Source organism: Culex pipiens, chromosome 2 (genome assembly GCF_016801865.2).
Source record: "Culex pipiens pallens isolate TS chromosome 2, TS_CPP_V2, whole genome shotgun sequence".
Lineage (NCBI taxonomy): Eukaryota > Metazoa > Arthropoda > Insecta > Diptera > Culicidae > Culex > Culex pipiens.
This window is the reverse complement of record NC_068938.1, coordinates 194249280-194272749: the sequence shown is the minus strand read 5'-3', so window position 1 is coordinate 194272749 and position 23470 is coordinate 194249280. Positions and strand designations below refer to the sequence as shown.

Here is a 23470-nt window from a genome sequence, read left to right as displayed (position 1 = left end):
CAGTTGAAAATTACAGTCTAATTAGGTGACACTTAGAAAAACTCTTTTTCGTCGATTCGGATTCTCTGTGAGACTGAATCTCAGAAACTAATTGACCCATTTTCAAAGGCTCAAAGAGAGAATTGTAGGAAATTTACTCAGCTCTTCATTGTTTTTCAACGGTGACTTTCCTTCGTAATATATTTTTATAAAGCGAATAATGTTAAAATTTCCGAAAATCGTACCCTAAAACTGATAATAGCGAAAAAAAAATCAAAACGATGCACGATTGCATATTGGATTTTTTTGACAAAATTTTAATTTTTTTTTTTTCAAAAACTCATAACTTTGGAACCAGGTTTTGCACCAACACCAACATATAATATTTCAAAAAAATAAAAATGCGTTTTATGGGAATCCAACATGGGAAATGGGTAGTTTAAGTGTAACAGTCCTTATCATAATCTACAACTTTGCTGAAGACATGAAATTGACCAGAAAACCCCAAGATACAGATTGTAATAAATTTACACACCCATTTTGTATGACCAACCCGAAAAATTATATGAAGACAAAAGACTTCATCATGGGCACAGTTTTATTAAAATCGATCAATATAAATTAAAAAAATCGCGAAATGACTTGTGAAAAGGTTTCATAAAAAATGATAATATAAGCGCATTTTTTATATCGGACAGTTATGCGCAATGCGGCAGAGTTTTCCTTCCAATCGATCACAAGAAATCAAGATTTACTCTGCAATAAAAATGATTTGTAACCCAACGCCCAACAGACCCCGCAAGGTCAACGCCATTACAATTACACACTCGGCTGATGTCAGTGTCACTTTTGGCTAAATTATGAGCTCATAATTTGGTCTAACTAGTCTGGCAGATATCCGGAAATTGTTGCACCCAAAAGCTGGCGTAAGCACTTTTTAACCTCCCCTTTATTTAATGTCATCAAAGTCCGACCGCAACGCAGTGTCATCAATTTTATGAACCATTTTCGCCTCGGTCGTGAATCGTGATATCGCGGGGATAATTTCACGGATACGTCACGCCTGTCATCCACCTACAAAGCGAGTGAAGTCAAAATCGAACCAAGATCGAACCAAGTTTTTGCAGCGAGGTTTTTGAAAAGGTTGTATGCACATGAATTGCAAAAACAAAAACTTTTTTTTTAATCGCCAAGTTTTTTTTTCAAGCGATTTACATTTAATTTCAGATTTGAACTTTAACTAATATTCAAATAACTTGTAGCAATTGTAGTTTTTTTAAACGATTTACATTTAAGCTCAGATTTGAACTTTAATATTCAAGGAACTTGTAGCACACGTATGATTGACTATGTCAATGTCACTGTTGTCATTTATTCAGTTTGCTTTCTTTTTTCTATAAATGCGATTTTGTTGGTGTAATTAAATATAAAAAGGCTTATAAAAAGTTCATTTAACGTTTTAAATAGTTTTGTTAAAACCAATTGAAGCTCTACAATGCGGTGTATAATTGATGGCTGTAATAGTGATGCAATGAATAATCATCTAAATATGTTGATCAAACTCGTGGTTGAATTATGTTTAAATGTTAAATTAACTGAGTAACTGTGTAATAGAATTTAAACCAACAGTCAGGAAGAATCATACAAAGCTAATTTTGTTTCAAGGAAACTGAATATATTTAATTTTTAGTTTAATGTTACGTGTTGTTCTAGTACAACTTTGTTTATCGGTCTTATAAATAATAAATGAGGAAATCTGTACGTAATACTTGCCATTTACTTAAATATATAAGCAACAGATGATTAAAAATTAAAATTAATTAATTTTAAGATGAAAATTAATTAATTTGTTTCATATAACCTTTTCAAAAACCCCACGTAAACAACATTGACAGCGCCGCTGGCGGTGACTTCGGGAAAGTGCATGCCTGTCAGATCCCTGGATAATTTAAACCCTTTTGGAAGTGCCACGAAGGGAAGGGAGGGGGTAAACAGATGGAAACCAATGAAGGAGAACTGAGTTGCGATGGTGACATCATGTTTAATCACTAAATGAGCTGTAAATTTTCCCGTTTTATTCGGTGTAAATTATACGCGTCGTTTGTCATTGGAATTGGGATTGGATACACTGTTCTAAGAGGGTGGAAAGGGACTTCTTAACGAGGTCATTGTATTGGGCGTGAAATTGTGGAGTTATTCTTGAAAAAGTTGCAAAAAAAATACAAAAAAAAGAGAAAAAAGGTTAAACCCGATTTAGCGACAATTTATCTTTTTCAGAACATAGTCCAGACCATGAACGAGCTCCTGCAAAAAAATATTTCATTGATCAGATATGCCAATCAGATTTAAGACTGTTACACTTTTTGCCTTTCTTGCTGATGCAAGAAACAATTTTTAAATGCACTGAAAAAATCTAAAATAATTTTTGAGCAGGATTTTTAACTATTTTTGAAATTCACGCAGATCACAAAAAATCAAAACATTTTATTTAAGAAAATTTGGCCAACAATTTTCCATATTTAAAATGATTCAAATTGAAATTGACATGCCCAAAATACCAGTTCGTTCATTTACCCTCCTAAATTCCACCTTCTTCCCTTGCACAGCCTACTATGGATACCATCCTCCACGTGTATTTGCGCAGATTCCCCGTGCGTTTTCCCAATCGTAACTGCAACCAATTAAATTTTTAATTTTCGGTTACATAACCTCCTAATGCCCCATGCGTTATCGCCGGCCATTGGACACGCAAAATCGCAAATAGTCCTCCTTGGAGTGCGCGCAGCCCAAGTGCGCCAATTTTCCGTGTGTTTACGTGCGCATGACCGTCATAATGACCAAGAAGTCGTCGTAATAATTTGCCGCCACCATGTGGAGTTCCGTCTAAAGGTTCGCTGTTTTTTCCCCTGCATTTGTTTTGATTTGAAGCCACGTTTGCCGTTTGACCAATGTGCAATTTTCGCGTGTGCATTACGGAGCGGCCGCCCTTAATCAGCGACTACCGGGGTTTCAACCAAAACACCCGCGCATCAAACGTCAAACGAGTAGTTTAATGGCTTGTTTACATGCCGACAAAGCGAAGGAATCGCTGGGGGTAACTACAATGTCATTGCTTTGGGTTTGGCGAAGAGGTCGTCCAAGCAGGCTTGACGACGAGCTCCTTTGGAGCGGTGCGGTGACCTTCTGGGGGCAGGCGCCACCCAAAGTCAGGGATTGCTATGTGCCACCAGCTTTGAGCAGGGTGGCAACTTATTTTTTATGAAACTGAAAAAAAATTGTTTTTAGATTTTTTTTTGTTAACTTTGCTTTGTTTGAAAAAAAAATGAAATTACTTCATTGCAAATCTGAACCACCTTTTTTAAGCAAAACGATTAAAAAAAATCATCGCAACCCTGGTTTTTATACAATTTTTTTATTTTGTTTTATAACATAAGCTTATTTTCAGTTAAAACTGATTTTTTCCTGATAAATTCTAAATTTTTAAATTTCTAGCTAAAAAAAAAATTAAAATTTTAATTTTAATAGCAGTCAATCAACTTGATAATCTGAAATGGATTGCTGCGTCATATGCATGTTTGGGCTCGTTTAAACATATTTTTAATATTTGTGAAATTCCAATGTACTTTACCGCAAAAATCGTTTTGTAAGTAAAACCAATCTCAAAATTTAAACATAAACAAGTTTGAAATTATTGGCATTAAAAAAAAAACAGTATATGTAACGATTTTTACTTCGATTACAAGAAAAAAATCAATTTGAGATTATTACCCGTGAAATTGAATAAAATCAAGTATTTTTAAATAAGTCAAGTTTGTTATAAAGGTTTCAATGTATTTATTGGAATTGGGAAAATCATAATTGAAAACCTTCCAATCTGCTTAATTTTCAAATGAACTGTTTCCTTCTGAAAAACATATTTTTGCTCCAACGTTAAATTGTTATTCTGAATTGTAATTGTTAAAATGTAAAAATCTAGTATCTAAATACATTTTTTTTAATAATAATAATTCTTGGTAATTAACAGAATATAATCAATTTCAAAATATTTTATTTTTTGGTTTTTAAAAAGTATGTAAAGCTATTAGACCAAAATATAATGATATAAGTTGTGGTATTCTGGGTAAATCATTCGAGAAATGCAATCTTTTGGCTCTTTATACGATTTGAAATTTTCGTCTTCAGTACAAATTTGATTTAAATTTTTTGACACTCAACTCTGGTCGAGTTCGAAAAGAGGAGTGCAATAAGAACTAAGTTTCAAGATTGAGTTTAATTTTTTTTAAGCAAAAATCATCACAAAATGCTTTATTAATTGTAACAGTTATTCTGTTGTCACAAATTTGCAAAATACCGATTTATACAGCAATTCCCCACGAAAACAGCATGATTCGAAAAAAAAATCTCCGATCGGGCTCAACATTTATCTGGGGGTTTCTGGGCCAAAATAATTCGACCCGACCTACGCCGTGTTAGGGTGGTCCAAAAAATGACCATTTTCGTCATTTTTCGCAAAAACCACAAAATTGCCATTTTTCGCAAAAATCACTTTTTTCAAAAAATCATATCTCCGCGTCATTTCGTTCGATTTTAGCTGTCTTAGACGCAAAAGAAAGGTGATTAGTTTGGCTATTTGGGCAAAATAGTAAGAAATTTCAAAAATCTAGCTTAACATTTGAAAAGATTGTATGAAAACTTAAAATGCTGTTTCGAAGGTTTCGGGACCAAAGAGCCTATATCTGAAAATATGTTTAACTGATTCCTCGGAAAATTTTACATAACATATCAAAAAATGGTGAAGTTATGTTATCAATTTGCGTTGCGTATTTCAATTACGAAAATTTTGGCACCCTGACATGTATAGGTCATCGCTGAAATTTTCAAGTTATCGCAGTTTTAGTGGAAAAAGTCAATTTTTTGCCGTTTTCGTCATTTTTCCATTTTTGCGCGTGGCGCGTCTCAAACCCCAGTTTTTATTTTTTTTAAATTGTATCGCAGAAAATTGAAAACATTTTTTGATATGTTATGTGGGTAATTCTCCGCCAACTCACACAGCAGTTGCCCCGACCCCTCTTCGATTTGCGTGAAACTTTGTCCTAAGGGGTAACTTTTGTCCCTGATCACGAATCCGAGGTCCATTTTTTGATATCTCGTGACGGAGGGGCGGTACGACCCCTTCCATTTTTGCACATGCGAAAAAAGAGGTGTTTTTCAATAATTTGCAGCCTGAAACGGTGATGAGATAGAAATTTGGTGTCAAAGGGACTTTTATGTAAAATTAGACGCCCGATTTGATGGCGTACTCAGAATTCCGAAAAAACGTATTTTTCATCGAAAAAAACACTAAAAAAGTGTTAAAAATTCTCCCATTTTCCGTTACTCGACTGTAAAAAATTTTGGAACATGTCATTTTATGGGAAATTTAATGTACTTTTCGAATCTACATTGTCCCAGAAGGGTCATTTTTTCATTTAGAACAAAATTTTTCATTTTAAAATTTCGTGTTTTTTCTAACTTTGCAGGGTTATTTTTTAGAGTGTAACAGTGTTCTACAAAGTTGTAGAGCAGACAATTACAAAAATTTTGATATATAGACATAAGGGGTTTGCTTATAAACATCACAAGTTATCACGATTTTACGAAAAAAAGTTTCAAAAAAGTTGGTCGTCATCGATCATGGCCGTTCATGGTCACCCGCGACAGACACGGACGACGAAACAAAGAGAAACGCAAAAAGTAACTTTTTCAAAACTTTTTTTCGTAAAATCGCGATAACTTGTGATGTTTATAAGCAAACCCCTTATGTCTATATATCAAAATTTTTGTAATTGTCTGTTCTACAACTTTGTAGAACATTGTTACACTCTAAAAAATAACCCTGCAAAGTTAGAAAAAACACGAAATTTTAAAATGAAAAATTTTGTTCTAAATGAAAAAATGACCCTTCTGGGACAATGTAGATTCGAAAAGTACATTAAATTTCCCATAAAATGACATGTTCCAAAATTTTTTACAGTCGAGTAACGGAAAATGGGAGAATTTTTAAAACTTTTTTAGTGTTTTTTTCGATGAAAAATACGTTTTTTCGGAATTCTGAGTACGCCATCAAATCGGGCGTCTAATTTTACATAAAAGTCCCTTTGACACCAAATTTCTATCTCATCACCGTTTCAGGCTGCAAATTATTGAAAAACACCTCTTTTTTCGCATGTTCAAAAATGGAAGGGGTCGTACCGCCCCTCCGTCACGAGATATCAAAAAACGGACCTCGGATTCGTGATCAGGGACAAAAGTTACCCCTTAGGACAAAGTTTCACGCAAATCGAAGAGGGGTCGGGGCAACTTTTCCCGATTTCGTGTGAGTTGGTAGAGAATTACCCATGTAAAAATCTCAGAGGAATCCGATAAAAATATTTTCAGAAAAAACAGCAAGTTTTCATACGACCTTTTCAAATTTTAAGCTAGATTTTTTTTGAAACTTTCCCAAATAGCCAAACTAATCACCTTTCTTTTGCGTCTAAGACAGCTAAAATCGGATGAAATGGCGCTGAGAAATGATTTTTTTGAAAAAAGTGGTTTTTGCGAAAAATTACAAAAATGGCAATTTTTCGGACCCTCCTAACACGGCGTAGGTCACCCAAATGGCTAAACAAAAAAATACGGGTCGAATTATTTTGGCCAAGGAACCCCCAGAAAAATGTTGAGCCCGATCGGAGAACTTTTTTTTCGAATCATTCTGTTTTCGTTGGGAATTGCTATGTAAAATATATTTTTTTTACATCTTTTTTCGATCTGTGCTCACAAAACTCAAAAATTGTAAAAAGATTATAAAGCCTTAAATTTAAATTCCTATATTTTTTTTGGGTGGCCTTCTGATTTAAAAAAAGGAGGGCGAAACAAAAACGCTAAAAAAAAATTTCATTGGCCTCATTTCCAAAAAAACGTATTATCAGTTATAAAAAAACATCCTTTAAATAATCAATCCCCCGGCTAATCCCCAAAATAATCAAAATGACTAAAAACGAACATCGAGGGATAGACGAGTTTGGCACTGTCAATCGATAGAGCGTCAAAAATCTATTAATTGAGATTTTTTTGGAAATTTAAGTTGCCTTAAATTAAATTCTAAACACAGGAAAAATGCAGACAAATTGGGCGTTTTCGTGTTGAACATGCACTTTGACCAATTTTAGAATCAAACGAACTACTATTAGAAATTTTCACTTTTGCAAAATTCAAAAATAAACTTCACTTGAATGTTTTACCCCAGAGCAATGCTACATGAAAATGGGAAATGTATGTCATTTATATTTTATTGTTGAGATAATATTTTGGTGTAAGAGAGTTTTTTTTAAATTCCAACTTTTCTTCTAGAGTTACAGTTTTTCGAGTATTTACAAACCATTTTTGTATCGACAGCAGCCAAAATTTTGTGAAGGGGATCTAATGATGCAAATTCAAAATTGTTATAGGGAAGTTTTAGATCAAATTTAAAATAAAATCCATGAAATCGGAAAATTGCGCTTTATTCTTTTTCAATTAAATTGATTTCTTGATTTAAAAAAAATGTTTCCTTAAAAATCATCCGATTCGCCACCCTGTTCGCTCGTTGCCAATTCCACACCCGGCGGTGGAGCACAGTTTGGCTCAATGCGAATTACCTGCTCGCGCCCCGTGGTCAACGAGGTGTGACCGATGAAGACCAAGGAAGAGACGATTATCATCACCATCATCATCGACGACCAGTAATAACGCCTAACCACGCGTTATAGGGTAGGGTAATAATAACACATTTACACATGACGAATCGCGGTAGTTATAACTGCAGCAGCAGCAGAAACTAAAAATCGCCTTCGCAGTTGTTGGGTTAGGCTTAGTAAAAGTGACTTAAGCTACTACTAGGTGGTGGTTACTCAACGGAACCAAACCAGAACTTCCACTTCCACTCTAGAGTGAATTCGACGACGACCAGCAAGAGTTCCTACCTCTAATATTAGTGATAATGTTCTAGATCTAGGGTTTGCTCGCCAGTGTTTCGAGAGAAAAAAAAAGAAGGAAGGTAAAAGTGTGAACAACCGGCCTGAAAATTCAGCCCAAGAAGATGAAACGTGTGTTCTATCTGGAGAAGGTGCGGGACAAAAAGTGGGACAAGCTCGAGAAGGACTCCATCGTCGGGCTGCGGTATCGGGTGGGTTAATTACAGAACTAAAATAATTTGAAAAATATTTTTGAGACTTCCATGTAGATTTTGAATTTGTGGTCCAAAAATTTAACAAATAGCACGCTAAGAACTACCAAATTCGCGAAAAATGTATAAATTTGACTTTTTCATGAACTAAAGAGTTAAGGTTTTAACATATCATCAGTTTTAAAGAACTACAACTGCAAAAAGCCTTGGATTTTTTTTTAATATTGTCTTCTTTTTTTTAACAAAATAACGCGTTCACCTTTTGAGATTTTTTCTTAGGTTTTGATATTTAAAAAAATATAATACATATTACTGAAATAAGAAGATTTTAAAGACATTTTTGAGGTTTAATCATTAAAAATGATTAGCAGTATGATAATTTCTGGAGTTTTGTTTTAAAGGTCTCATAAACCAAATTTCCAGCTTTTGGTTTTTTGGGTGTCATTGAAACCCGTATTTAAAAACACCCAAAATGCAAAAACTGAAAATGTGGTTTATTGGACCTTTCGAAAAAAAAACTCCAGCTTTTAACTTTTTGAGGATTCGTACATTTTTTGGTGAAAAAATTTATGATTTGTATAAGTTTGAAATTTTTCAAATTTCCAGTTTTTACTTTTTGGGTGTTATTGAAACCCGTATTTAAAAACACCCAAAATGCAAAAACTGAAAATGTGGTTTATTGGACCTTTCGAAAAAAACTCCAGCTTTTAACTTTTTGAGGATTCGTACATTTTTTGGAGAAAAAATTTAAGATTTTTATAAGTTTGAGATTTTTCAGATTTTTGATTTTTTAGATTTTTTTGATTTTTTTTTTCATTTTTTTCTTTTTTTTAGATTGTTATATTTTTTAGATTTTTTAGTTTTTTTAGATTTTTTTAGATATTTTAGATTTTTTAGATTTTTTAGATTTTTTAGATTTTTTAGATTTTTTAGATTTTTTAGATTTTTTAAATTTTTTAGATTTTTTAGATTTTTTAGATTTTTTAGATTTTTTAGATTTTTTAGATTTTTTAGATTTTTTAGATTTTTTAGATTTTTTAGATTTTTTAGATTTTTTAGATTTTTTAGATTTTTTAATTTTTTTAGATTTTTTAGATTTTTTAGATTTTTTAGATTTTTTAGATTTTTTAGATTTTTTAGATTTTTTAGATTTTTTAGATTTTTTAGATTTTTTAGATTTTTTAGATTTTTTAGATTTTTTAGATTTTTTAGATTTTTTAGATTTTTTAGATTTTTTAGATTTTTTAGATTTTTTAGATTTTTTAGATTTTTTAAATTTTTTAGATTTTTTAGACTTTTCAGATTTATTAGATTTTTGAAAATTTTTAAAATTTTGAAGATTTTGAAGATTTTAAAGATTTTGAAGATTTTGAAGATTTTGAAGATTTTGAAGATTTTGAAGATTTTGAAGATTTTGAAGATTTTGAAGATTTTGAAGATTTTGAAGATTTTGAAGATTTTGAAGATTTTGAAGATTTTGAAGATTTTGAAGATTTTGAAGATTTTGAAGATTTTGAAGATTTTGAATATTTTGAAGCTTTTGAAGATAAAAATCATCAGCAGATTGATTTTCTTGGAGAATTTCGGGAGCGATTTTCTTTTGCGTGATTTGTCTCCTCTCTCTTTCGCGGGTGAAGCAAGTTCGCAAGCGTAATTGATTTTTTCGGGATTATTCCATCCCTGCTTTAGGGTAATGGGATAGAACATTACCGTTTCTGAAAAACCGTCAAGTAGAAAAATATAAAAATAATCGTGTAGAAGAAGTTTTTTTTGAAGAACGTTTGAAAACGTAGTGCTATTTTGGTGACACTTTGAAAATTATATTGATTAAAAAATATAAAAATAGTTAATTTAAAAAAAGCTTCTTTGATCATATGAAAGGCTACAAATAAATATTATAAAACAAAATTGGAATGGATTGCTAAAAACACAAACCGACATTTTTGAAGTTGATGACAGTAAACGCTTCAGTTTTGTCAATAAAAAATATCTGATAAATTTTGAGATATTTAAGCTTTATGGGAAGTTTTTGTTTTAGGAACAACCTTAATAAAAAAATAACCATCTAGAAAAAAGATGTCCAAACATTTATCTGAAACAATGTCATTTTATATTGTTGGCACGAAAAAATATTGCACAAGTGCACACATTTTGTAGTGCACTCAAAAACAAATCAAATTCTAAAGAAAACAATTTCTTTGTTGTCCATTTCACAACCCACAAGTTGGGTCTGATGTCACGGATTGTAACCCACTTGGTAAGCTCTCCGTTAGCGTGACTACGTCCGTCCGTAACTCACCGTTCACCAACTAGCAAATTTTTTACACTTTATGATCACGCCGTAAAAATATTTATTGCTATCTGTAGATTTGTAGAAATTTTTGTTTGGAAAATGGCAATTTATTAACAAATTGTTATCTTTATGTCTTCCTCCAGGGCTACACAACACCGGATGGCGTCACGACGACGACGACGACAACGACGGCTACCGCTGGAAGTAACGGCAGTAACGCCTCTGCCGTCGCCGCAGCCACTAACGGTGATAACCCTAACTCCAAGCGACCGCCACGTAGTTCTAACCTCAGTTCCACTGATTGCTCCCCCTCTATCCCACCCTCTAAACCCACAGCCGTCAATAACAGCAAGAACACCAATGGTCACCTGAACTCTGTAAATAACAATAGCATCACCAGTAACAACAACAACAACAATAACAGCACGAGTGTAACGCTGAATAACGGACTGAACAATACTCGTTACAACCACAACAACAACCTCCTCAACAACAACAACAACAACAGCAATAGCAAAGACCACAACAACGGCGGCTACCACGGCGGAACGGCCAACACTTCCGGCACGTCGTCGGCCTACTCGTCGCAGCCACCGTCGCTGAACCAGTACGATCGCCGGTCGCCGGAAGGCAAGGACAACGACTCGTTCCTGAGCGAAACGACGCCCGCGGTGGCGGCCGGAAAAATCCTCAACGGTAACCATAACAACAACCAAAACAACAACACCAATGCCAACAACAGCAAGATACTAGCCTTATCACCTTCCGCCTCCTCCTCCGTTTCGTCCTCAACAGCCGCAGCAGTCAATGGTAATCTAGTCAGTAGCAATAGTAGTAGCAACAACAACAACACCAACAACAACATTCCAAATGCGACGGCCACGGCCACCGCCACCGAGGTGTACTCGACCTCGAACAACGAGAACGGCAAGATCAACGTCCAGGTGACGGTTCTAGTGGGTGAGTACACGGCTTTTTATGTTACTATTGGTTCGCTTTGCGCTGATTGTGTCATTGTGTAGTTTCGTCCTTCTCTTCGTACTGTTAAAAACGATGTGTTGTTTGGGGTTAAGTTTTAAAATCGAATATGACATAAAATACTCTTAATGTGTAGAATGATTAAAATTATTTTGCATTTTAAAATAAACCCAATCCCCATTATACGACTCAGAAAAATGAAAGATCAAGACTTAATTGAGTTATATTTTAAACCAAGACAGTAAGCAAAAGAGAAACGCTCTTCCCCCGCACTTTCTTTGTTTCTTCTGGATTACTCCTGTTTGCTCTTGGTTTGCTCTAGTTTACACTTGCTCCGAAGCAAACGGAAAAGCTATGCAAAGAGAAAACATGAAGAAGCAAGGAGAAAGAGAGATTTGCTCTCTTGCTCACTGTCTTGTCCAAAGATGGAATCAAAATCAAGAGACGGGTCCATATTCATTACAAATATTATTTTCAATCATTACTGTGGTTTTGAAATTTAAAATCATATCGTAATTAAAAAAAATCGTTTGCTATTTTTTGCTGGCGATGTTTTTGTTATTACGTCTTTTTACAATTTTAAAATGATTAAAAATACACAAACAAACGTTATCTAATGTATTTGTTTCACGGAGATAAAAGTTTTTGAAAAAATAGTTTTTTTTTTAAATAGGTGTTCTTTAGAATAATTTTTAAAAGCAATGTTAAATTTGTAAGCAAAAGGGACATTTTTTTTGCTCGGCAACAATTGTCTGATGATAAATGTTAAAAATTAAACCTCTGTGAAATTATCCAATCTTTCGAATGACGAAATTTCAGCATTTAAAAAAATCAGGGGCCAAAATAACAAACGTCGACCCTTCCGAAACGTTAGCCTTGTATATGAAAATTTTTAAAATATTTTTTTCGAAGATTTGGAAAATTTCACATTAATGTTATTTTTCAATTTTGTAGGCTTATTGGAAGACATCTAGACAAAATATGTTTTCCAAATTTTAATTCAATACAATGCTCTATCTCAAAATTTTTATTTTCAATAGTGCTTTAAAAAATAGTTTCGTTGAATGTTTTTATTTAAGAAAATTTAGGCGACTTTGATTTTACTGTGTTTTTTTAACAAATTTCAGCCTAAAAGTGTGCATAAGAATTCACTACAAATTAACCATTGGTAAGGTTACATTAAATGTTGAATTTGAAAAAAAAAATCTAAATTAACTTTACATAAAATGTATAAAAATTTTAGGAGTAAATATAAATTAAAATAAATTTTAGCAACATGCATTAGAAGTTTTTTAACATAGAAATATAAAATTTTATTGTTTTGCAAGAAAACAAGGTGCACAAATTTGCCACAAAAATTGTTCTGCTGAAAATGCCTATAAATCTGAAGATATTTTTGAATTATGTTTCAATAATAATTAAAAAATGTAACGTAAAAACTTATTAAAGCTGTTTTAGTGCAAAATTGTCCAACGAATCAGATGATGCAGTGAAAAAAAGCAAGACACTTTGAGAGTATTAAAATAATGCTATTTTCCAATGTTTCTTCAGCATAGTTAACTAACTTTTAAAACTTTTCGAAATTTGCTGAAAACTACCTTTTAAGATACTTTGAATACTTATCTAACAAGGTCAGTACGGTACCATACAATTTTGTTTGAATTTAATTAGTATTTTTCATTTTACAAAAAAAATCTCAAACCTATCAAAGTCACTCCGGCTACCAATAGAGTTATTGTACTTTTTAAGGCCTATCTTTTGAAGTTATTGACGTACAGGGTGACGACCTTCCAGGGTTTCAACCAAAAACTAACTTTGTTGGATGACGTTGTAGGGCTTTGGTGTCTTGGGCAAAGTTGTAGAGAAGAAAATTTCATGGAAGTTTGTCGAAGGTGCCAAATTTTTAGCTATTAATCTACTCAAGATATAAGCCATTTTCGCAAAAATGGTCCAAAAACTCGCTTTTTTGGTGATAACTCAAAATGGTAGCATTTTAGCGGCCTACTATGTTCTGAAGAGTTGTTTATGACATAAAATTACACATCTTTGCCCAAGACAGCGAAAGGTTTTAAGCCTTTACTGAGGAGTTATATCAATTTTAATGTGATTTTGTGCCTATTTTCAAGTTGCCATGTTTTCAAAATGGCGCATTTTGGCGCAAAACCAAACAATGCACCTGAAAGTACATACTTTCAAATACATTTCCTGAAAATATCTCCGTGTCTATCCGTGTCTATTTTAAAATATCTCGATTTGAATTTGATGAAAACGTGGTAATAATCGGTAAATCGATCGATTTTTATGGAAAATACATTGTTTATGCTTAAAATTAAGACACACATTCTAAAATTATGAATAAAAACATTTTTAGCCCAAAAATAAAGTAAATTTAAATTTTAAATATTTGTTCGTATTTAAAATTAAATATTTCCTCTTATATTTGGTCAGTTTAGAAAGGTTGGTGTATTTTTTTTATAGACAAAGTATTTTACATAAAATTTGATCAATTTACCCTTCAATTCACCGATTTTCAACTCGTATTCAATATGATTTCGATTAACATTTATAAATAAATTGATTAAAAACCATCAAATTCAAATCGAGATATCTAAAAATTGACACGGATATACACGGAGATATTTTCAGGAAATGTAGTTGAAAGTGTGTACTTTCAGGTGCACTGTTCGGTTTTGCGCCAAAATGCGCCATTTAGAAAACATAGCAACTTGGAAATAGGCTCAAAATCACATACAAATGTTTATAACTCTTCAATAAAGGCTCAAAACATTCGCTGTCTTCGGCAAAGATGTGTAATTTTATGTCATAAACAACTCTTCAGAACATAGTAGGCCGCTAAAATGCTAACATTTTGAGTAACCACCAAAAAAGTGCTTTTTTGGACCATTTTTGCAAAAATGGCGTAAATCTCGATTAGATTAAGAGCTACAAATTTGGTGCCTTCGACAAACTTTCATGAAATTTTCTCCTCTACAACTTTGCCGAAGACACCAAAGCCCTACAACGTCATCCAACAAAGTTAGTTTTTGGTTGACGACACCCTGGAAGGTCGTCACCCTGTATGTCAATAACTTCAAAAGATAGCCCTTATTAAGTACAACAACTCTTCCGAAGACACCATTTGGCTAGGACGTCAAATAAAGGAGTTATCAATTTATTCCACTTAATTTTGCCATTCCGAACACTGTGCAATGTTCCTTCAGCATAGTTAACTAACTTTTAAAACTTTTCGAAATTTGCTGAAAACTACCTTTTAAGATACTTTGAACACTTCTCTACCAAGGTCAGTACGGTACCATGCAATTTTGTTTGAATTTAATTCGTAATTTTCATTTTACAAAAACAATCTCAAACCTATCAAAGTCACTCCGGCTACCAAAAGAGTTATTGTACTTGTTAAGGCCTATCTTTTGAAGTTATTGACGTACAGGGTGACGACCTTCCAGGGTTTCAACCAAAAACTAACTTTGTTGGATGACGTTGTAGGGCTTTGGTGTCTTCGGCAAAGTTGTAGAGAAGAAAATTTCATGCAAGTTTGTCGAAGGCGCCAAATTTTTAGCTATTAGCCTACTCGAGATATACGCCATTTTCGCAAAAATGGTCCAAAAACGCACTTTTTTGGTGATTACTCAAAATGGTAGCATTTTAGCGGCCTACTATGTTCTGAAGAGTTGTTTATGACATAAAATTACCCATCTTTGCCCAAGACAGCGAAAGGTTTTAAGCCTTTACTGAGGAGTTACATCAATTTTAATGTGATTTTGTGCCTATTTTCAAGTTGCTATGTTTTTAAAATGGGGCATTTTGGCGCAAAACCGAACAATGCACCTGAAAGTACACACTTTCAAATACATTCCCAGATTTTGGAATCTAATTGAAAACGTGGTAATAATCGATAAATTGAAGTTTAAATGGATCGATTTTTATAGAAAATACACTGTCTATGCTTAAAATTATGACACATTATAAAATAATGGATTAAAACATGTTTAGCCCAAAATTTATAAAGTCTAAAACTTTAGATAATTCTTCGTATTTATATTAAGTATTTCCTTTTATATTTGGTAATTTTTGAAAAGTTGTCGTATTTTTATATTTTTAAAAACAAACATAACAAAAAATAAAAAAATATATTTTATTTTCAGATGTTTGATGAATTTAGATGATTTTTTGTAAAATAAATATCATCATAACCTACCATTTTGTCGAAGACCTCAAATCGATCAGAGAATCGCATCCCGAGATAAGGATTTGTGAATACATTCCATTTTTGTATGGACAACTGCCAAAATTGCAACCCTCCGAATTTTTTTGAAAATTAATGAATTCTGTGGTATTTTATTTTTATATTTTTTAAAAATTTAAATTTTCAGAAATTTTCAGAATTTATGCTTTCAAACCTAATACAGTATGCACTGCATTTAACATTAAATTTAGTTTGTGATGGGGGAATTTTGTTTGCAGAGCTATGGGATTGTAAAGAAGCTTGATTTTTCAACAATCAGACTGTTGAACGTCGATTAACAATGTATGACCAATTTAAGAATAACATTAAAAAAAACAATTAGATATCTATTTATATTCAATACAAAGATTAAAGGATCAGTTTGAATTTGTGTCATAAAATGGCAAAAAATAAATCGTCTGGCTTCCATGAATCTTCACTGCTCAATTAATTCTACATACCTCAACACCAAAAAACACATCGTTTAATACTTTTCCCTCAGCTGTCCCTTCTTTCCTCCATTATGCATTGGCTAGCCGCTACCAACAAATTTTAGAAAGTCACACCTCCCACACAAATTCTCCAGACACAATAGATAGAGAACGAGCTACTAAAAACAACTTGATTCTAACGTTTCTGTATGTGTGCGGCGTATGTGTGTTCTTCTGCTGCTGTTGCTTTTTGCATGAACCTGTCATATTTATTAACCATTTTTTCTCCTCTCAATATTCAACCCTATTATCCAAATGCTGTTGCTTTTTCTTGCCTTTAACAAAATTGTGCTAGCTCTGACCTTTTTATCCTCCCCCCATTATTATAAGTTGATGTTCTGTGTTTCTATGATGGTCGTAAATTTCAATTTGTGTTAAAATGCATGTACCAAAACACGCTTCTGGGTTGTCCCTTTATTTTGGGGAGGATCGGAGGAGGGTATTATTAAATATTAGTGTGTAGACCGGCAAAGCGACCAAAGACAAAAGAGGAACGACCAACCGTAAGGTTTGGTCCCAGCTGGTCCAGTAACGCACAATCTGGCCGGGTCCATTAAAAAGTTTTTTTTTTTTCGTTGTTTTTGTTGTATAGAAATTTTGCATAAACTCTGAGCGATCTGAAGAAAAAATCTTAGTGTAAATCGCCTGAATGTAGGCAAAAGACTGTTAAATTTTTGCCGCTAGATGGCACTGCTCCTAACAAAAATTGCATTTTTCCCAAATTTTAATCGGCTTAGGCTCACAAAGAGTTTGAACACACAATTTTGAGGACTTTTTCCGCTAGAACCGACGACAAAAGAGCAGCGCGAAAGAAACAAAAAAACCCGGTGACAACAACCAAAATGCCCCTGGTGGACTGTTGTTGCTGCATTAAGTGGACCGGGTCCAGGGCCGATGTCGTTCATAATTATGGCTGGGGTGGGACCGACCGTTCAGCTCGTCCACGATGGGCCTTTTTTTGTTTTCCTTGAAAATGGGAATATCTCGTCTTTGTTGGCGCGATGAGGTGCGGGCTTTTTTGGTAGATTCTGGCTGAATCTGGGCATAGATGGCGGTGACGATGATAAAGACATTAAAAAGTTGAATGGGAATGTTTTGTTTTGATACCTGTGGGATGATCGTCTTTTTTCGTTTTGTTTATTTGTTTTTTTGCCAAAAAATCATGGAGAAAAAAAATATTATTAAAAATAAAAATCAGCTCATCCTTGAATTGAATCATCCAGTCATGCAATCTGCCCTCGCTAGACGGCGAGTTATAAAATTGCTAGCCTCATTTTGAAAAATGCAACATCCGTTGAATATTTCATGAAGATCCTCTCTGAAATGCACGAAACTTCCCCCCTCGACCATTATCAATCAACTGGGATTATCCGCGATCCCAATCGAAATTTTTCTCCTTCCCACCAAACTCACCCAGCCATCATCGCAGCAAGCCACAGATTGTTGTCCATGTTTTTTTCCGCTTCGTATAACTCAACTTTTGTGCCGAAACTTTTCCTCCTCCTCCCACCACCAAAAGTCAAAGCTTGCTACGATTTTCATAATAGGGTATGGAAACCCCTTTTCCACTGTCGGCTTTTCGGCGATTGAGTTTTGCAGTGGATTGTTTTGGGCTGCTGGAGCTTGTTTTTTTCTCGGGGAAGTTTCTTTCCCGAACAAGTGACTCTTTTCCGGAAAAGTTTCGAAATCGAATTTCCCGGGGGGGAATTGAGCAAAAAATTGAGAAGCAACCCTTTGCTTGCTCTTGCGGCAAAGGTGAGCTGGCGAACTAAAACCATATTTTATCTGGCTTGTTGGCATTTGTAATCTGGAAAATATTATTGCTTTCAAATTGAGGGTAAATCATTCAATTCAGAAAATTTTACGATTATAAGATTTTACAGTCTGAAAGACTGAAGTACATTTTTTTTAACAATCAATCTCTTAACATTTTAATCAAGTGGCTTCGATTTTGAAACTGTTTTTTTTTTTTCTAGAATGTAATACAAAAAAACATAATATCCACACGATTCCACTGTAGAAACCCCTTTCATTCAATCAAATTTATTAACCAAGGCAGACTTTTGCTCCGCTCTCAACTCGTAACTCATAATATAGAATTCGTTTTTCCCTTTTCTTCCCACACAATTTCCTTTGAGAACCATAAATTCTGGTTAAGGTGGGTTCGTGAAAACCGGTAAGCCTTGAAAATTGGCAAAAAGATTGAAATTATTATTGGAAGGAGAATTTACGCATTTTTAAGGATTTTTCAAAAAACTTTATTATTTTTATATTTTTGTTTTTTTTTGTGCCTGGCGTGAGCTACACGAGAAATCGCGGATAGCATTTTGGGGACCAACCATTAACCACGTTGACACTTTTTTTTGGAAATCTCGACCTTTTATCTCTTTTTTTTAATTGTAGTCGTAATAATTAGAAATATTATACAAGAGAAATTGCCAATAGTACTCGTAATTAACATTTGAGAAGGGCGTAAGGTATTAAAATATTTTTGTATTTTGTAATTTAAAAATTACTGTATCTCGAAACTGTTGCGTCGTATCAAAAAGTGGTCAAAGACAAATACAAAAATCATTTACTAAAACAGTTTTTTTGAAAAGGGGTCTAAACGTCGAAATTTTTAAAAACCGTTAATAGCAATCGATTCTCCAGACAATTTTACATAAAAGTCTCCATATTGACCATGGTCCTATGTTCAATCCTTGGGAAGATACAACGATTTTAATAATAAAAATGTTGAAAAAACGGGTTTTTGTGGTTTTTGGCAATTTCTATATGACATACTTGGTTTTTCAGTATCGTAAATATTTTTACCGGAAAACTCGTCCAATTTCCCATAAGTTTGTCTTTGACAGCATTTCAATTGGATGTAAGGGCTTACAGATATAAGCTTATATACTATCCAGGTTTCTACCACACTGAAAAAAAAACATTCTATTTTCAGTTATTAGCAATGTAATCAAACTTAGCCCATACATCCAATTGCAAAGCTGTCAAACGCAAACTTATGGGAAATTGGACGAGCTTTCCGGTAAAAATATTTACGAGACTGAAAACCCAAGTCTGTCATATAGGAATTGCCAAAAACCACAAAAAACCGTATATATATTTTCGAAAACATTAAAAAGTAGACAAATATCTCTTTATGCTGTAATTAAACTTAAAACACTGTGCACAGAAGAAAAAAAACGATATTTTTTAAATTTGACTTCTTCTTTCTAAAAGTTAAGTTACCAAAATACTTTTTTTATGTCCGAGATTATTTATATGTTTTGAGGGACTAAAAACAGTTCCAAATCTGGTACCGGACTTTTAAACATTTGAAAAAGTGATGATTTTTGCAAAACATCAAAAATATGTTCGAACATAAATTTAAAATTCGCTATTTTTCTAATGTTCACTTTTTTGCAATTTAATTTTGCTACAAGACGGAAAATCACCACTGCAATAAATGTTCGAAGAAAGTTTGAGGAAGTTTCCAACAATTTTCCTTTCAAGACTTTGTCGATCGGACAGCGGTTGCTGAGGCATAGCCTTTTAAAGTTTTAATATTAAAAAAAAAGGTTTCTCAGTGTTGCTAAATGTTAGCAAAATCAGTTGGATTTTCAGTGTGTAAAAATTAAACTTGTTTGAAATTGCCTCCCTTTTCAATATTTTTTTTTTATTTTTTTTTAAACTCAGGTCTTACATTTAAAAATGGCTTAGGAGATTTTCAATATAGAGCAGTTCTCTACTAAATCGGCATTTTTTTAATTTCTGTATTTTTTAATCCGGCTGAAACTTTTTTGGTGCCTTCGGTATGCCCAAATCATTCGTTTGTCCTTATAATTTTCCATACAAATTTGGCAGCTGTCCATACAAAATGATTTATGAAAACTCAAAAAAAAATTGATCGATTTGGTGTCTTCGTTAGGTATGGATAAGGACTTCACAAAAAAATGATACACGGTAAAAATTTTGCTGGTAATTATAAATTTCACTTTTTGTCCCTAAAACTTGATTTGCAAAAAAACATTATTTTAACTTATTTTTTGATATGTTTTAGGGGACATGAGATGCCAACTTTTCAGAAATTACCAAAACGGGCAAAAAATCTTTGACCGAGTTATGATTTTTTTTATTAATACTGATTCTTCAAAAAAATCGAAATATTTGTCGCAAACATTTAACATTAAGCCCTTTTAAATTTTTAGTCTTGATTTTAAATTTTTGAAAATATTGTTTTCAAAAAGATCAAAAAATTTCACGAATGTTTCATACTTTAACATTGAAAATTGGACCATTACTTGCTGAGATATCTACATTAGAAAAAAGGCGGGTTTGAGTAAGATTTAGAAAACATCAATTTTCCTGTTTTTAAATCTTTGCATGGCAATATCTCAGCAACTAAGGGTCGTGTCAACAAAGTTTAGAAACGAAAAATATCGATGTTTTTCTCAGTTTTTCAAAATATGTTTTTCAAAAGTGGGCAAACATATGTACTAATTTTTAAAATTCAAAACTGCATTTTTTTTCAGAAAAGTTACCTGAAAAAGGCTATAACTTGAAAACGATGCAGTTTATCAAAATTTCACTAAAGTACTTTTTGATTGCAAATTCGATTTTACATCGAAAAATTAAGTTGAATTTTTTTTGCGACCAGTATTTTGATTTTTGAAAAAAAAATCAGTATTGATTCAAAAATTAATAACTCGGTCGAAGATTTTTTGCCAATTCTGGAAATTTCTGAAAACCGTATCAGAAAATGAAAAAAAAAATTAAAAATAGTTTATTTTTGGAAATTAAGTTTTAGTGACAAAAAGTTAAATAAAAAATCACCAAAAAAATTAACCAGTATCATTTTCCCAGTGTAGTCCTTATCAATCCCTACAACTTTGCCGAAGACACCAAATCGATCAAAAAATTCTTTCAAAAGATTTTTTTTTAATTTCCTAAAACATTTTTGTATGGACAGCTGCCAAATTTGTATGGAAAATTATAAGGACAAACTAATGATACAAAATGGCTTCTTTAGTCATACCGAAGGCACCAAAAAACTGCAAGTACCGAAGGCACCAAAAAGCTGAAACATTTCAGCCGGATTAAATAAAATAGAAAAATTAAAATTAAAAAAAAAGACCGATTTCTTAAAGCACTGCTGTTAGATGAAATTTTAGAATGTTTTTCAATCCTTAAAAAAAAATATTTTCAAAAATTTCGATGACCGGTCATGCCGTTGTTCGCTGACCCACTGTGGCCAATCTGGAACCAGTTACCGATGGCCCCTTGGGGACACTTCCGGAATATGAGATAAACCCTATCATCCGCCATACTTCATGAAATTGACACACGGAGAAAAAAGAGTTCCCAAAATCGTGAACAAGCGTTCGTGAAAATGGGAACAAAGTGTTCAAATCTCATGGTACGATTTTGAAAAACGTACCATGGCATTTGAACACTTTGTTCGCGGTTCCCATTTTCATGAACGCTTGTTCACGATTTTGGGAACTCGGTTTTCTCCGTGCAGATATGTCAATCTACGGTCATGCCGTTGTTTGCTGAAACATTGTGACCAATCTGGAACCGGTTACCTGTGGCCCCTTGGGGACACTTCCGGAATATGAGAGAAACCCTATCATCCGACATATCAAACTTCATGGAATTGAAAGATATGTCAATCTACGGCCATGCCGTTTTTCGCTGACCCATTCTGGCCAATCTGGAGCCGGTTACCGGTGGTCCCTTGGGGACACTTCCGGAATATGAGAGAAACCCTATCATCCGGTCATGCCGTTGTTCGCTGACCGTTGGGTGACATATCTTTCAATTTCATGAAGTTTCATATGTCGGATGATAGGGTTTATCTCATATTCCGAGAATGTCCCCAAGGGGCCACCGGTAACCGGTTCCAGATTGGCCAGGATGGGTCAGCGAACAACGGCATGACCGTAGATTGACATATCTTTCAATTTCATGAAGTTTGATATGCAACATGATGGGTTTTCAACAAAAAAATCAAATTGGCCGTTCATCGGGTACCCGGGAACCGGTTCCAGGTTACCCGGAAGTGGCCACTAACACTCCAGAGTGGTTCTGGCAATCGTGTATTGTGTTTTTAGTAAGTTTTATAGATCAATTTCAACTATCATGAGAGTACTGGTATCACATATACGTGAAAAACAGTAAAATAAGAACTTTTCTGATATTCCGGATTTCCGGAACCGGTAGGTCACCTGGCCTTGATATTAATATTTGTGGTCAAAGTACAGGTAAATACCTGTCGAATGCAACCTGGAGCATCCTGATTGGTTAAAATTTGCCGGAGATACAGGTCGTCAAATTTGGGGTCTCAAAAAGGCATTTTTTCGGTTGTAGCCGATTCCCGGTGGCCACAGTGACCAAATCCGGTTTTCCAGGTCAGGAAGTCAGGAGGACCCCGTGGCGCGGTGGTTAGCGGCTTCGGCTGCCGATCCCTCATGTGTGCTAAGGGGCCCGGGTTCGATTCCCGCCCATCTCCTCTGGGTGTTCTGTGTTTGTCCCGTTAGTTAGTAAATTCAGTCTGAAAAGACGGTGTGATGTCTATTAATTTCGGAAAGGGGACGTTCTAAGCTTTCAATTGTGACCAAAAGAACCGGAATCGGTCAAAAAATCGGATTTTTGACGATTTTTTAAAGCTTGGGTCGAAAAGGACCCCAATACCTTATGTGTGATTTTTTTTAATACCAAGGGTAGGTTAAGTATTTTTTGATTTCATATTGAAAACTATAGTCAAAAGAAAGATTTTTATTTTTATTAAAGTACACATTTTTCATAAAGTCATAACTCAATGACAACCTTTTTGGCCTTTCTTTTTCTACAACTCAAAATTTAAGGATTTTGTCCTGTAAAAAATATTTTTTTAAAAAACATAAAAATACAAAACATTGTGGCAAAACAAAATTTCATTGACAATATGTTAATTTACACCATTTTTTTCTGAATATTCCTCATCAATATCAACAACTGTGCCGAAGACACCAAATCGATCAGAAAATGTGTTCAAAAGATACAGATTTTCGATTATTCACGTATCATTTTTGTATGGACAGCTTCCAAAATGAATGGAGACTTGTACGGCCGAACCAATGACACAAAATGGCTTCTTTGGTCATAGGGTAGGCCCTTACAAAATTTGAGCCAAATCAGAAAAAAAGGCTCTCATGTCTTTTACGTCGCTTTGTCAAACAGAACCATGCAATAAAAATGCTTTGCTACCTTTTGTTTACTTATCCGTTACACGCTTATGCTAAACTTTGTGTTCTAACTTTTGCATGTTAATTTTT

General features: G+C 33.7%; 1 protein-coding gene across 10 annotated transcripts in view; it reads left to right on the top strand.

The window, feature by feature from the left end:
- The window catches only part of LOC120415173 (protein phosphatase 1 regulatory subunit 12B-like), a 215318-nt gene that overhangs the window by 188137 nt on the left and 3711 nt on the right, over window positions 1–23470 (top strand). For 8 of the 10 annotated variants that reach the window (XM_052707108.1, XM_039576619.2, XM_039576622.2 and 5 more), the window contains one exon: window positions 10601–11417. In XM_052707108.1, coding sequence (XP_052563068.1) covers window positions 10601–11417 — 817 coding nt within the window. The remainder of the gene's footprint in view (window positions 1–10600; window positions 11418–23470) is intronic. The other 2 variants (XM_039576625.2, XM_039576628.2) reach the window with 2 other exon arrangements.